The 15,141-nt window shown below is 28.2% G+C and overlaps 2 protein-coding genes across 2 annotated transcripts; one reads left to right on the top strand and one right to left on the bottom strand.

The window, feature by feature from the left end:
* Window positions 1–1,759: 1,759 nt before the first annotated feature.
* Window positions 1,760–14,629, bottom strand: LOC145753919 (uncharacterized). Its single transcript, XM_082570457.1, has 11 exons — window positions 14,398–14,629; window positions 7,720–8,293; window positions 6,667–6,781; window positions 6,288–6,386; window positions 5,631–5,743; window positions 5,431–5,551; window positions 4,980–5,059; window positions 4,486–4,635; window positions 3,961–4,141; window positions 3,475–3,634; window positions 1,760–3,076 (listed from the first exon to the last, which is right to left on the bottom strand). The coding sequence occupies exons 2-11, from the start codon at window positions 7,932–7,934 to the stop codon at window positions 2,925–2,927; spliced, it is 1,386 nt and encodes a 461-aa protein (XP_082426583.1). The 5' UTR covers window positions 7,935–8,293; window positions 14,398–14,629; the 3' UTR covers window positions 1,760–2,924.
* Window positions 9,774–13,352, top strand: LOC145753920 (caspase-7-like). The gene is made up of 7 exons (XM_082570458.1): window positions 9,774–9,922; window positions 10,200–10,280; window positions 10,448–10,589; window positions 10,661–10,833; window positions 12,068–12,203; window positions 12,394–12,491; window positions 12,639–13,352. The coding sequence occupies exons 1-7, from the start codon at window positions 9,905–9,907 to the stop codon at window positions 12,867–12,869; spliced, it is 879 nt and encodes a 292-aa protein (XP_082426584.1). The 5' UTR covers window positions 9,774–9,904; the 3' UTR covers window positions 12,870–13,352.
* Window positions 14,630–15,141: the final 512 nt, after the last annotated feature.

Genomic DNA, 15,141 nt, shown 5'->3' on the forward strand with positions numbered 1-15,141 from the left:
ATTCATTATAAACACATAAATATGTCCTGTTATAGTTTATCTATTTCTTTAAATAACAATAAACTTAATATAAAACTATGTTTTTAACCTTTTTACCAATCTAATTATCTCAATTTTTAAGCCTTTATGTACATGCTGCCCACTTAGTAAACAGAAGAAATCTTGTGCGTTTGTGTACCTAGGCGGTGTACAAAAAACGTCGATGTTTCGGGCCTTCTGTTGTATTATAATGTGCTCTGAGCCTGTTTAATTATTCAGATATTTCATTACTGCAGTTCTATTGACCTGTTTTGTTTTGCAATTTTTAGAATTCTTTGTTTAGAAAAAACAAATTTATGTAAGTTTGAAATTGGATATTAACGTATGCCTATGTTTCATGGTTTAAATTAATTTTTAATGCGATATATTATAAGCTATTGCCCTTTAAAAACCCAATTATGTTTAAATTTAATTCTTTTTTAATAAATTAACGGCTAATTGCGTCACCAAATACGTCTACCTTTACCGTTTATAGATTTTAAATAAACTACAAATAATTTAAATCTCATTTTTAAACCTTAGAAACCTAAATAATTTATTGAAACTACAAAAAATAAATTGAAATTTATAAATATTAATAAAGAAAGGCAAAAATACCTTAAAAATTAGGATTAATTTTATAAATAAAGACGATATTAATATTAATCTTATACCACATAGCCTAATGATATAGACATAAAAATAATAGAATAAATTGAATAGATAAAAAAATAAAAATAAAATAAGAAATAATTCATAGAAATAAAAATACAGAAAAAATATTTTTTATGACGTTATATTAGAATATTTTAAATATTACGTCACAGAGTAATGATGCCATCTTGCAAATTTATTCACTAAAAATCGTTGAAATTGTGTTAAATAGGAAATTAAAGTTTTAAAAAAACTACTTAATTTAGTTATTTAACGTTTAGATAAATGAGTTTGCTTTCCTGTGCGTTTTAAGAAAGTATTTTAAAAGTAAGGTGCTGTAATTTTAGATAATCCAGTTAGTTTAGCAACTAGCCCTTACTGAATTCAAATAAATTAACAAAATTGGTCCATTAAAATCATACCAAACACTGCTTCAAATTGCCTGAAATCCCATTTTAGAAGTAAAATATTATTCTCCCATATTTTTTTTGTATATAACTTTATCTTCGATGTGGGAAAGTCGAATGCGCGACTTAAACATAGAGTAACATCAGTTACTCTGACCCAGTATCGAGTTGCCTGTGGCAGTTCGGATTATCGATTATAATTGCCCGATAATTATGCTGCTGATTTAGTGCTGGCTCAGCAGGAGATCGTACCGTTTATAGCACCTTACTCAAGGACGCTACAGCATGAAATCAGTTGGAATTGAACCCACGACCTCATATGTGGTGTAGCAAGTGTTCTTACCACTACACCACGCTGCCGGCCTAATTAATGTAGCCCATGCCTAATTTTTGTTTTACAATATTACTAGCCAAACACAACAACATAATTTTAACTTTTAAGAACGGTATTAGAGTTAGTTAAACATTTGCAAGTGTTATCTGGCTTAAATTTAATGTGTATTAACTAAATTGGCATCTAGTTAAACTTATTGCTAAAACTCCATGGGTGTTATTTAAAATTTTTATTTTTACTTCTTAAAAATGCACAAATTTTACTTAAAATGTTTAAGCTATCCGTAAACGCCTGGGCAAATAGGGCCAATAGTGTGGCATTGGTGCGACTTAGAAACGAACCGTTTTCAGCTCTTACCCGATGCCATAACAGGTATACGCAAGTAAGATTAAACCAATAAGTTTATTAACATCTGATGACTTAAAAAAAATTATAAAAATATTTACAATGTTTTTGTACGTTTTCTACAACACTATAAGTACTTATATTAAAATAGACTCTCCGAATAATTAGGAACTTTATAATAACAGTATCAATTAGTAGACATATTAAGATGAAGAAACGTATGTATATAGGCACTATAAAAAGTTGTTACAAATATAAAAACGCAAAGTTAGGGAAAATATACATATAAAAACACTTTTTTTTTAAAGTTAAAAATAAAATAAATCCAACATGATTATCTTATAGAAAATATTTTGATACTGAGCAATATGTTAAAAAACTACATTTGCTTTAGTTAATTTGCAAATATTAAATTAAAAATTACTAACATTTCTTGAAATAGTACAGATTTTAACATATATATATAAAAAAAAAGTTTAACCAAGGTTTATTACAATAAGATTGCTTATTAATATTATTTAAACTTGATTTTACCTATTGCACCATTAAATTAATTAACAACGAAATTAAGAAAACAACAAACCCTAAATATAAAGTTATTTATTTACAAATAATATTTTGTTTTAAACTAACATTGCATTGTCACAGACTACCAGATACTGCAATATGTCATGGTAAATAACGTATGACAGGCTTTCTTTAAAATTATATAAAACTACAATTTGAGACCAAGTCAAAGTAATAATATATTACTATATATTAAGGCTGTAAAATCTTCTTTTTTATATTGAGGACAATTCAGAGTAGTTTAAAACATGATACAAATTACAACAAACAAGATTAGGTATCTATTGCTAAGGTGTACCATCCTTGAGTAAAAAAAAAAAAAAAAATAAGAAAATATTTAAAAGACAAAAAATAACACTAACTTAAGTTAGGGTAGTACAAACTACCATGCAATTGAAATGTGAAGTTAGACTTTCCATTTAAACAATAAAAGAGTTAAAACTCTACACCTTGGGGCTAAATCAGGACACTACAAGATATGATTAGTCTGTGAAGTTACCTTTTTCAATAAAAAAGTAGTTCAATATAATAAACAAATTTAGAACAAGTAGGGGTAAAAAGTTAAAACTTTTTTTAAAAAATGAAATCTTGTCCAAATTTTAGATAAGTTTTTCCTTCGACAAATGCCCATTTTTAGCCATTTCAGTTTCTAGGAATCCTTTTATTGCTGTTCCCACATTGCTAAGATCAAGTAAGAAGGTATCATGGCCGTATATAGAGTTTAACTCATAGTAAGTAACTCTATTATTGCCTGTTAAATAAATTAATATTTTTAGTTTGGTAAATTTTTTTTTTTATATTTAAAATTACTCAAAAACTACAGAAAGTTATGAACTGAACCGGCAGCGTGGTGTAGTGGTAAAAAAACTTGCTACAACACCATGAGGTCATGGGTTCAATCCCCACTGATCTCATGTTGTAGCGCCCTTGAGTAAGGCGCTATAAACGGTATAAGGTCCTGTTGAGCCAGCACTTAATCAGCAGCATGATTATCGGGCAATTATAATCTATAATATCCCAAACTGCTAAAGGCAACTCGAGACTGGGTCGGAGTAGCTGATGTTACTCTAGGTTTGGGTCGTGCATTTGACCTTCCTACATCGAGAATAAAGATATATATTATATTTTTGTTAATGTAAGTTAACTTACCAGTTCTTTTTAACTGTTCGGCAATTTCTCGTTGTTGTTTAACAGGAAAAATAACATCAGTTGAAGCCCCCATAACTAAAGCTGGACATTTAACTTTTGATAAACCAGATTCATCTTTTTGTACGTCAACTAACTCATCCAAATCAAATAAGTCCATCGCCTAAAAGTTAAATTTTTTAATAATTTGTTTTTGCCGCTGATTAAGTGCTGGCTCAACAGGAGTTCATACTGTTTATAGCCCCTTACTTCAGGGTGCTACAGCATGAAAGCGGTTGGGATCAAACCCAGGACTTCATGTAGTAAAGCCAAGTTTTCTGGCAACTACACCCTGCTGTGGGCATAACAATATACTATACTGGCAAAAGTATTTTAAAAAATAAGAAAAATATTAAAGCAAATAGTTTAAAAAACTAAGTTTGGAATTAATGTGTCTAAAAAAATCTTAATACTATATTAAAATATAAGTAGATAAAACAATTGTGATACCTTTGATATGTAGACTAATGAATTTGGGTCGTATTTCGTAGCAAACTGTAGGCCCTGATACTCGATATATTGCTCAACCTCGAAGTTATGGCACAGTGAAGGTGGTTCCCCAGGGATTCTGTGTCTTCCAAATCTTTTTTCCCACTCAAGTCCACTTCTGTATGTCATTGTTGCTATTTCCCTAAAAAAAAGAAAATAAATAAAAACAATTCAGGCAGTAGAAGCTAAGTAGACAGTGTATACATATGTATATCATTTATAAACCTACAAAAAAATAAGACTGCCGTTTGTGGTGCACGTGTAAATTATTGCAGGCAATATTGGTTGACAGTTGCAACCATATTATTACAAATATAATGCATAATGCCAATTGTGAGGCAGGCCACCAATGAAGAATAACGACACCTTAGCTTAAGTTAAAACACTCACTGATAAGTTAAACTATACCAAACTTGCAAAGGCATTTCAAGACAAAGTTAAAGCTATGAAAATTAGATTGTTATTTAAGTAAACAATTTCACAAACCGCGCTAGTTTCATTCCCACAAGAGGATATTCAGTGTTGTAATAATGACCCTGGTTCCAATGAGGATCTTGCATAATACATCGACGTTGGAGATATCTTAGAGCTATGGAGGTAGGATGGGCTTGTGTACAAGCTGATATTGAGACCAGTCTAAAATAAAAAGTTTTTTTTTAATTTAATTATTCTCGATGTGGGAAGGTCGACTTTACAACCTAAATATAGACTAACATAAATTACCCTGACCCAGTCCCAAATTGCCTTTGACAGTTTGGGATATAATAGATTATAATTGCCTTATAATTTTGCTGATTAAGTGCTGGCTCATCAGTAGTTCCTACTGTTTTTAACGCCTTACTCAAGGGCGCTACAGATTAAAAGCAGTGGAGATCGAACCCAGACCTCATTCAGTGAAGTGTTCTAAGCTAACAAAGGTAGCTAAACTATTTGAGATTGGTCACCACCACATTAAGGATAAATTCTTGTACAAATAATACCTTGAAACTTTTTCAGGATACATTGCAGACATTGCAACTGAACACATTCCACCAAGCGAAGATCCAACAGCAGCATAAACCTATGTGTAAACATGACATGTTAAAAAATAAATTTTTACAAGAGCTTGACCAAATAGTCAACGGCAGCATAGTGTAGTGGTAAGAACAATTGCTATACCACATGAGGTCGTGGATTCAATCCCTACTGCTCTCATGCTGTAGTGCCCTTGAGTAAGGCGGTATAAACGGTATAAACTCCTGCTGAGCCAACACTTAATTAACAGCATAATTACCGGGAAATTATTATCTATAATATCCCAAACTGCCACAGGCAACTCGAGACTGGGTTGGGGTAACTGATGTTACTCTATGTTTAGGTCCACATTCAACCTTCCCATATTGAGGATAAAGATATATACAAAAAAAGTTTGACTTTAATATTAAAAATCACCTTTTTAATTCCAAGACTGTCAAGTAATAGGATTTGTGAATCGACAATGTCTTTAATACTAAGCATAGGAAAGTGAGTTCCATAAGGTTCTCCTGTCAAGGGGTTTAACGAAGATGGACCCCTGTTTAAAGAATATGTCAATATGTTAATTTTAAATGAAATTTAAAGTTTTTCAGGTAAATTATAAAAGACATGCTTACGTGCTTCCATAACACCCTCCTAGTACATTGCAACAGATAACAAAGAAGTTGTTTGTGTCTAAAGCACAACCTGGTCCGATAAAATCTTGCCACCAACCTGGACATGTGTTCTCCTGCAACAAATTACTATTTATTATTAGTGTAAGCAGGTTGACTTTGACTTAGCAAGAGTTCATACCAGATATAGTTTAATTGGCAGTGTAGTGTAGTGGTAAGAACACTTGCTACACCACCATGATGACGTGGGTTCAATACCCACTGCTCTCATGTTGTAGTGCCCTTGAGTAGGGTGCTATAAATGATATAAACTCCTGCTGAGCCAGCACTTAATCAGCAGCATAAGTACCGGGCAATTATAACCTATAATATCCCAAACTGTTAAAGTCAACTCGAGACTGAGTCGGGGTAACTGATGTTACACTATGTTTAGGTTGCGCATTCAACCTTACAACATCGAGGATAAAGCTATATATAAAAAAAATTGTGCCTTACTCCAGGGCGCCACAGCATGAGTGCAGTGAGAATCAAACCCAGGACCTCATGTAGTAAAGCCAAGTGTTTTACCCACTACACCATGCTGCCAGAGTTTTTAAAAGGCTACTTATAATTAACTTGAAATAAAATAAATTTTAAATTATAATAAAGAAAGTAACTTACAGACTGGCTTGATGCATGTGAACTTGCTGATAACCCGGTAAATACTAAAATTGCATTTGAAGCATCCTTGTTTAGTTTGCCCCAAGTTTCATAAGCTACCTAAATAAAAGATGAAATTTCAAAAATTTACTGATCATTAAATGTTATTTTATATTTTTTTTAACTAATTAATAGCCTGCTCTATGACATTTTTATTGTTGTAATATCGTTGCAATTAAAATTTGCCAGTTATAATTTACCGAAGCACCACAAATGGCAGTTTAAATTTTTTTGTAGGCCTATAAATATGACATATTTATATATATATATTTTTTATAAAAAAAAGGCTTTAAAATTAATCAAATTATATATACAAGAATAAAATTTTTTTGTAACTTACTTCTATTTCAGGTAATACTCCATCGTTGTAAAGGAATTTAAACGGTTTTCGATGTGAAAATATTTTGTAGCCAGTTTTAATATTTCCATATTGAGGTTCCGGCCCGTCTAAGTGCCTAAAATTAAACAAAATTGTAATTACATAAAATTTATTTAATGAACATATTACAATAAAAAAAATAACTGTTTGAAAATAAGAAAGACCCAAAAATTAAACAGGTTTTTTAATAAAAACACAACCTATTAAGTAAAGTGTAAATTAGAATATTTATAATTAACTATTAAAAGCAAATTACAAATAGTGCAAAATTAAATAAATATGTTTGTCAAAAAAAAAAAAAATTTTGCAAAAAATTTTTGTGAATAATATTTTTCTACAACATGTAAATATTATTATATAAATTATAGAAGCCAGAGACTAAAGTCCATTTCACTATCCTGAACTTTAATCTACTATGTGTTCAAGGTATATTTAATAACATCATCATGATATATGTAAAACCTATATGACCTAAATATATATTTAATTAAAAAGTAAGGCTACATGTTTACCCGCAAATATTGAATTATGTGAATAGGATATTAGGATAGTGTCTATTATGTACATATATTTAAGTGCTTGTTTAATAAAAAACGTAATAGGTAATCTACCAGTAGCAAGAATACATAATGCTTTGTCATAAAAATATATTTGTTGTAATTTTAATAATTTCAATTATTCAAATTTAATTTTTTTATGTTTTTTTAAAATTATTTATACTCAATGTTAGATTGTATCGTTAAGTTTAAAACATTAATTTTGTTTTTCTAATATTTTGTTGTTTTTTTGTAAGTTTTAAATAATATTGACCTTGCGGTATTGTTTAATTATAGGTTCTGGTTGTTTTTTTGGACTTTTAACGACCAAAACCACTAATAAACAAGATAACTTAATAATAAAAAACAAGTTTATATCAGAAATATCCCAAAGTAAACAATATCTTTAAATAAAGTATAAATAAAGCAACAATATTTTAAAGATGGTTAAATTTAAAAATTAAGATACATTGTTTACCTTCTATTTAGGCAAGGAAAATCAAAATTACTGCCTTTAAAAAGAACTTCTTGGGTTGGAACCTTAATCTGTGGTAATGCTTGAGCAGTTGCTTCAATTTTTGGAATTTGTTTTTCCCAATTTTTGGCGACTTTTTCGTCGGTGTGTTGTTGACACACTTGAGGAATAAATTTGTTTAGATTCAAACTCAGACGACGGAATAACTTAACTGACATTTTGTAATAATATCTTTTAAATCTAAAATACAAAAATAACGATAACCTAAATTTTGAAGACACACTTTGTCTATTTCTGACTGTTTTTTTACTTTATATTAGTTTTTAAAATTAAATATTTAATAAACTAAAGGTATTCGTGTAATATCTTTAAGTTTTCCAAGCAATATCTCCTTGTTTTTCATTTTAAATTCATAATATTTTTTTCACAATGTTTATTTTTGTGAGAAAACCCCTTAGTCATTATCAATAAACGTGCGCTAAAGTGATTTGTCATTAGGTAGCACGCGTTAGTTACGTGCAAACTGCGTGGTATTTTTGTGGCCCAGTTTCGGCGAATTCCAGACAGATAGAATACCCTAAAAAACAACATTTAAATTTAATTTGCTTATAGCTATTTAGTTCACCTTAACACAGTAAAAACACAATAATTGTAATAACACCACGCATTATTTACATATACAACATTCGAATTCTTTTTCCTTTTATCAAAAAGTTTAAGTTCAAAAACACTTAACAATAAAAAAACATATTATGTGGCTTTCTAACATATAAAACTAGGTTATTAGAGGCAAAAAAACTAGGTCGCCTCGATTAAATATAAATTACCACAATATTTGCAATCTATTCTTTGTTATATAAAAACCACTAAGCGTATACCTGTTCGTTCAACTTTTATGGGTTCAACCACAAAGCTAAACCAAGCGTTTATAAGGATTGAAACTAAACACTGAACCAAAGTTTAAATTTTGTATTTGAATTTTGAATAATAAACAAAAACGTAATTTATTTTCTGTACCCGATGATTTTAAACCGCAGCGTAGTGTAGTGGTAAGAACACTTGCTACACCACACATGAGGGTCGTGGGTTTAATCCCCAGTGATCTTATGTTGTAGCGCCCTTGAGTAACGCGCTATAAATAGTATGAACTCCTGCTGAGCTAGCTCTTAATTAGCAGCATAACTACCGGGCAATTATAATCTCTATAATATCCCAAACTGCCCAAAACAACTCGAGACTGGGTCGGAGTAACTGATGTTACTCTATGTTTAGGTCGCGCATTCGACTTTTTCACATCAAGGATAAATATATATACAGAAAAAAAAAGAGTACAAGCAAATTTACTATAGCGTGAATAAGTATAATTTTGTTAATTAACGTGATTTCTAATGTGTTTTAAAAATTATAAATTAGATCTAACTTAAAAATTAAAAAATAAAGAAACTCAGTGAGCTATTTGCACGGAATATTTCATAGTTGTTAAACTAAGGCCCGGGTTCGATATGCACTGGTGTAAAGTCGTGTAATTTTAAAATGTATTGCATTTAACAAAAATATATTATATTAAAACTGTATCAATATTTTGATACTTTACATACAAAGTATCCATTTATAAATATGTTCAAATTTATCAAAATAGTGAATATGAAAAATAAACAAAAAAGGCAATATACCAAAATATTAAAAATGTTTTTGGCTTAAAAATGTTAAAGTAATTTTTTTAACATTTAATTAAGACTTCTTAATTTAAAAGTACTTTTACAAGGTTTGTCAGTTTAAAATTTGTTTTGTATTTTATATAGCCGTTAACTTTGCACAGAAGAGTAATTTTAAATTAGATTACTAACTAATACGGTGTTTGTTTATTAAACTTAAATTCTGATGTTAAGAATTTAAATGTTTAAATTTATAATATCACAATAATATAATTAAACACAATGTTAAATGGAGAACACTTGTTTGTTAATGATTAGTAGTTTAGTTTCTTTTTTTATTTACATATACTTACAAAAAACGTTTATTGATACTCGTTAATGCAGAAATACTTAAGTTAAATATTAATACACCTACACACGCTATGTATAGAGTAACCAATTGAGGAAATGAGTTATAATTTCAATTTAGTATTAACTTAACTTTAGAATAGTGTTAAGTTGCTAACATACTAATTTGTTTTAAACACAAAAACATGACTGCGGAAGACAAAGTAAGTAATTTAATATAATTATAAAAAATTTAGGCAAAAGAGTTTAAGCAAAAATTGTGTTTTAAATTGTTTAATTTAAATAAGTAGAGCTTGAGAATATTTATACAACTTATACCTTTTAAAAACTAACTTCAAGGTTTAATGTGTTTTTGTAAAAAAGAAATTTTTTTATATGATGTTAATTTAGTTATTTAAAGTTTAAACCTTTGAACAATTAGATCACACATGGAGTTTTTAAATTAAAAATTAAACCAACTTTCTAAACTCATGTTTTTAGTCAAACCAAGCAAAAATGTTGACCCCATTTGAATACGAATCTGCTGAAAAAATGGGCGAGTTTCATATTTTTAATCAGAAGGTAATATTTTTTTTGCACTTCTTTATCAATTTTCACTAATGCTTAATTATACTATAAGTTATATTAATTTATAACCTAGCAACAGTGTTTTATAATGTTATTGTTTCATTGTAACCTCAATCTTTGTCTCAAATATCGGTTAATTTAAAAAGTTTATTATGTTGTAGTATTATTCTGACAAAACTCGAACAAGACATGGCACAGAACATGATGTTAAAAGCCTTATACAAACATCAAAAAACTTGGGATTTGTAACTTACGTTTATAATGATTTAGCAACTGGTGACATAGTATCAAAACTTGAAAAATGTTCGTAGTTTTTATTTAAATGAAATATATATTTATATAGGCTATAAAACACTTATTACATTTGTCAACAGTGTCCAAAGCTAAATTTTCTGATCATTACGGCATTGTTTGTGTTATTTTAACACACGGTGGCCCTAACGGACTGTTAGCAACAGCAGATTACGAAATTAAAACATCAGATTTTCAAAACGCACTCAAGGACAACCCGACTCTTATTGGAAAACCAAAATTGTTTTTTATACAGGTGATTTTTGTGTTAACCTTTATTTAGTTTATTATTCTATTTTAGACATAATATATTAAAGTCTACAGTTTAGTATCAGAACAATTATATTGTATGTCGAAAACTATAAACTCTATGCATTTAATCTAGATAATAAACTATTGTTACGTATTTTATATTTAATAAACACACTTTTTTCAGTATATACAATTCAATTAACGACTTAATATCTTATTCAAATAGAATCACGTTAGTATAAACATAAAACAAAAAAAATACAACTAGATTTATTTGATAAATAAAATATGGTTCGAAATTATTTGATTATGTTTAGCATAAATTTTTATAAATAAAAAAATATGCTTACACCTTAACTAAGAATATTACATATCTTTGATTTTTAATAAACAAACAAGCATTTATATATATTATACAAATAAAATTAATTTTTTAACCCAGTTCTATGTTGTTAATATCAAGATATACATTTTACTAAATTTTAAATTCCCAAAATTGATTTTTGATTTTTAATAAATAAACAAGCATTTAAATAAAATAAACAAACAAAAATTATTTTTTAAACATGTATTTTAATTACTAATATCATAAAATACATTATATTAAATTTTAAATGCTTAATATCAAACTTTAAATTTTAATAAACAAACAAGAATTTAAATATAATAAACAAACAAAAATTAAATTTTTAATCAATTTTCGAGTTATTAATATTATGATATATAACTGACCAAAATTTGAAAACTTAATAACAATCTCTAAATTTTAATAAACAAACACCTATTAATTACTAATTAATAATATTTAAATTATCAAAATAGGAGGATTGAAACACAATATGATAATAAACAACATACTAAAATTTTAAAAATTAATATACACAAAATCAAAAGTTATTCGATTTCCAAATTCGGATTAGTAAGAATAAAAATAAATATACGGACAATAACAATATGTTTCAAAATCTAAGATTTCGAACCATAATAATATAATTCGTTTGTGAATAACAACCCTCTTATCTTAAACAAGAATATTATCAACTAGTATGGGAAATGGCGGCGAAACTAAAGGCGTATTGACGTAGACTAAAAAGGCGTTAAACCGGAACGATTACGTCACAAACATTGTAAATACGCAACAAAGCAAACAACCACTCACGTTACACTATTAAGTATTATACTTCCGTCGAACAATGGAATGGATGTAAAAATATATATATTATTATTATTTTATTAAGGCATGCCGTGGTTCACAAGAAAGCAAAGAAGTTAAGCCATTAAGTAGAAAAGTGAAAACAGATGCTGGACCTCGTCCACAAGATTACGGCATAGCGTCTGAATCAGACTTTCTACTACACTACAGTTCTCCAGAAGGTAATACTTTTTTTAAAAACAGCCTGTGAAGTATTAAGAGTAAATCAATTAATTATACAACATTTAGAGTATCATCAGGCCAATAAAATTAACTCTTAAAGAGGGCTTGAGGCTGCCTTCAAATTAACAAAGGAACTTGGCTGTTAAAAAAGGCCTTTTTACATTAAAAATATTAATCTTTTATTTGTAGACTTTGCGTCTTTCAGAGACCCAGACAACGGAACAATTTTTATTCAACAATTGTGTGAAAATCTCAATGGTCGCTACAAGGAATGGGATTTGTTAAGAGTATAAAATTATTAAACTTTGCTTTTCTTAACATAATTAAACAGATATTTTTGAATTTTTTTATCTAAAATGCCTATAACTTTAGAATATGTTTTACGCTAAAACACAAAAGCACTTTTGCTTATTTTTAATGCTGTATTTGTTTAGATTCTCACACAGGTGAATCACGAAGTTTCAGTTTACAGCAGTAAAGATTCGAAGCAAACATCTGTTATTAGTAGTTCGTTAAGAGGCCCCGTTTATTTTTGCTTAGGCACAAATGTGACCCCTTCAATTCAAACTGTAACTGGTGACGAGGAAAGAACGGAGCAAACTGAAATTCAAGAAGAAGTTACAAGTCATAAACCTGTACGAGAATCTGAAAAAAAGAACATTTGAAGAGCATAACGACCATGTCGCAGGACAATTAACAGTTGTAAACTATATATGGTTCGAAATATTAGATTTTAAAGCATATTGTTATAACATTTTATTATGTTGTATATAATTATTGTTTTGTGATTCTCGTTTTCTCAAAATTTGAACATTACTAAATAATAGGTGTTTGTTTAGTAAAATTTAAAGATCGTGATCAGGTTTTTAAATTTTCGTGATCAGGTTTTTAAATTTTAGTCAGTTATATATTATGAAATTTATAATTTATTACATTTATTACTAGACCTCGGCATAAATTTAACAAATAGACAATATTTTTAAAATGCTTTAACGTTGTTGCGTAATTTACTTTTTCCCTTTTTTAATTTGAACGCGATGAAATAATCTTTATTTGAATGATTTGTACATATAAGATTTAATTGTGTTAACACTTTTGATTGTAAAAAAATACTATTTGTATTTAAATACAAAGTTATCCAGCTTCTAGCATTTTTTGTTTGTTTAAATTAATTGTTTTAGCTTGGTTATCAGCATCCTCAGCAGCTTCCAAAAGCCGGGCTAAAAATGAGAGAGGCACGTCGAGTGACGTAAGCCTTCTTCTATTTCCACAACCCGGTCTCTCACATTTCGATTTTTCAACGAGCATTTTTTGGGGTAGAAAATTACCAAATTTAGGGTTTATTTTATTAGAAGAACGGCGTTTGTGTGTATTTTTTTCCATTTTTATATGTAAATTAGAATTTTCATAAAAAACTTTTAAAAGCAAATTACAAATAGTGAAAAATTAAATATGTTTGTCAAATAAAATCAACGAATTGTTGTACAAAATTTTTGTGAATAATATTTTCCTACAACATGTAAATATTATTATATAAATTCTACAAGCCAGAGACTAAAGTCTATTTCACTATCCTGAACTTTAATGTACTATGTTTTCAAGGTATATTTAATAACATCATCATGATATATGTAAAACCTATATGACCTAATTATATATTTAATTAAAAAGTAAGGCTACATGTTTACACGCAAATATTTGATTATGTGAATAGGATATTAGGATAGTGTCTATTATGTACATATATTTAAGTGCTTGTTTAATAAAAAACGTAATAGGTAATCTACCAGTAGCAAGAATACATAATGCTTTGTCATAAAAATATATTTGTTGTAATTTTAATAATTTCAATTATTCAAATTTAATTTTTTTATGTTTTTTTAAATTATTTATACTCAATGTTAGATTGTATCGTTAAGTTTAAAACATTAATTTTGTTTTTCTAATATTTTGTTGTTTTTTTGTAAGTTTTAAATAATATTGACCTTGCGGTATTGTTTAATTATAGGTTCGCTGGTTGTTTTTTTGGACTTTTAACGACCAAAACCACTAATAAACAAAATAACTTAATAATAAAAAACAAGTTCATGGTAAAAATATTCCAAAGTAAAAACAATATCTTTAAATAAAGTATAAATAAAGCAACAATATTTTAAAGATGGTTAAATTTAAAAATAAAGTTACATTATTTACCTTCTATTTAGGCAAGGAAAATCAAAATTACTGCCTTTAAAAAGAACTTCCTGGGTCGGAACCTTTATCTGTGGTAATGCTTGAGCAGTTGCTTCAATTTTTGGAATTTGTTTTTCCCAATTTTTGGCGACTTTTTCGTCGGTGTGTTGCTGACAAATTTGGGGAATAAATTTGTTTAGATTCAAACTCAGACGACGGAATAACTTAACTGACATTTTGTAATAATATCTTTTAAATCTAAAATACAAAAATAACGATAAATTAAATTCTGAAAGCAACACTTTCTGACTACTTTTTTTACTTTAAATTAGTTTTTAAAATCAAATATTTAATAAACTAAAGGTATTCGTGTAATATCTTTAAGTTTTCCAAGCAATATCTCCTTGTTTTTCATTTTAAATTCATAATATTTTTTTCACAATGTTTATTTTTGTGAGAAAACCCCTTAGTCATTGTCAATAAACGTGCGCTAAAGTGATTTGTCATTAGGTAGCACACGCGTTAGTTACGTGACAACTGCGTGGTATTTTTATGGCCCAGTTTCGGCGAATTCCAGACAGATAGAATACCCTAAAAAACAACATTTAAATTTAATTATAGAATACCCTAAAAAACAACAGATAGAATACCCTAAAAAACAACATTTAAATTTAATTTGCTTATAGTTATTTAATTTACCTTAACACAAGACATAAAACAGTAATTATAACCAGACCACACATTATTTACATATACAACTTTCAT

The sequence above is a fragment of the Corella eumyota genome, chromosome 5 (genome assembly GCF_963082875.1).
Source record: "Corella eumyota chromosome 5, kaCorEumy4.1, whole genome shotgun sequence".
Taxonomy (NCBI): Eukaryota; Metazoa; Chordata; class Ascidiacea; order Phlebobranchia; family Corellidae; genus Corella; species Corella eumyota.

Excerpts from the sequence above, each read along its gene's own strand:
- LOC145753919 (XM_082570457.1), bottom strand. The coding sequence starts at position 7,934 with ATGTCAGTTAAGTTATTCCGTCGTCTGAGTTTGAATCTAAACAAATTT. Across the intron at positions 5,744-6,287 it reads CACATGCATCAAGCCAGTCT|GAGAACACATGTCCAGGTTG; the intron begins GTAAGTTACTTT and ends AATTTGTTGCAG. Across the intron at positions 5,552-5,630 it reads GGAGGGTGTTATGGAAGCAC|GGGTCCATCTTCGTTAAACC; the intron begins GTAAGCATGTCT and ends TTCTTTAAACAG.
- LOC145753920 (XM_082570458.1), top strand. Across the intron at positions 10,590-10,660 it reads AGTATCAAAACTTGAAAAAT|TGTCCAAAGCTAAATTTTCT; the intron begins GTTCGTAGTTTT and ends ATTTGTCAACAG. Across the intron at positions 12,204-12,393 it reads ACACTACAGTTCTCCAGAAG|ACTTTGCGTCTTTCAGAGAC; the intron begins GTAATACTTTTT and ends TTTTATTTGTAG.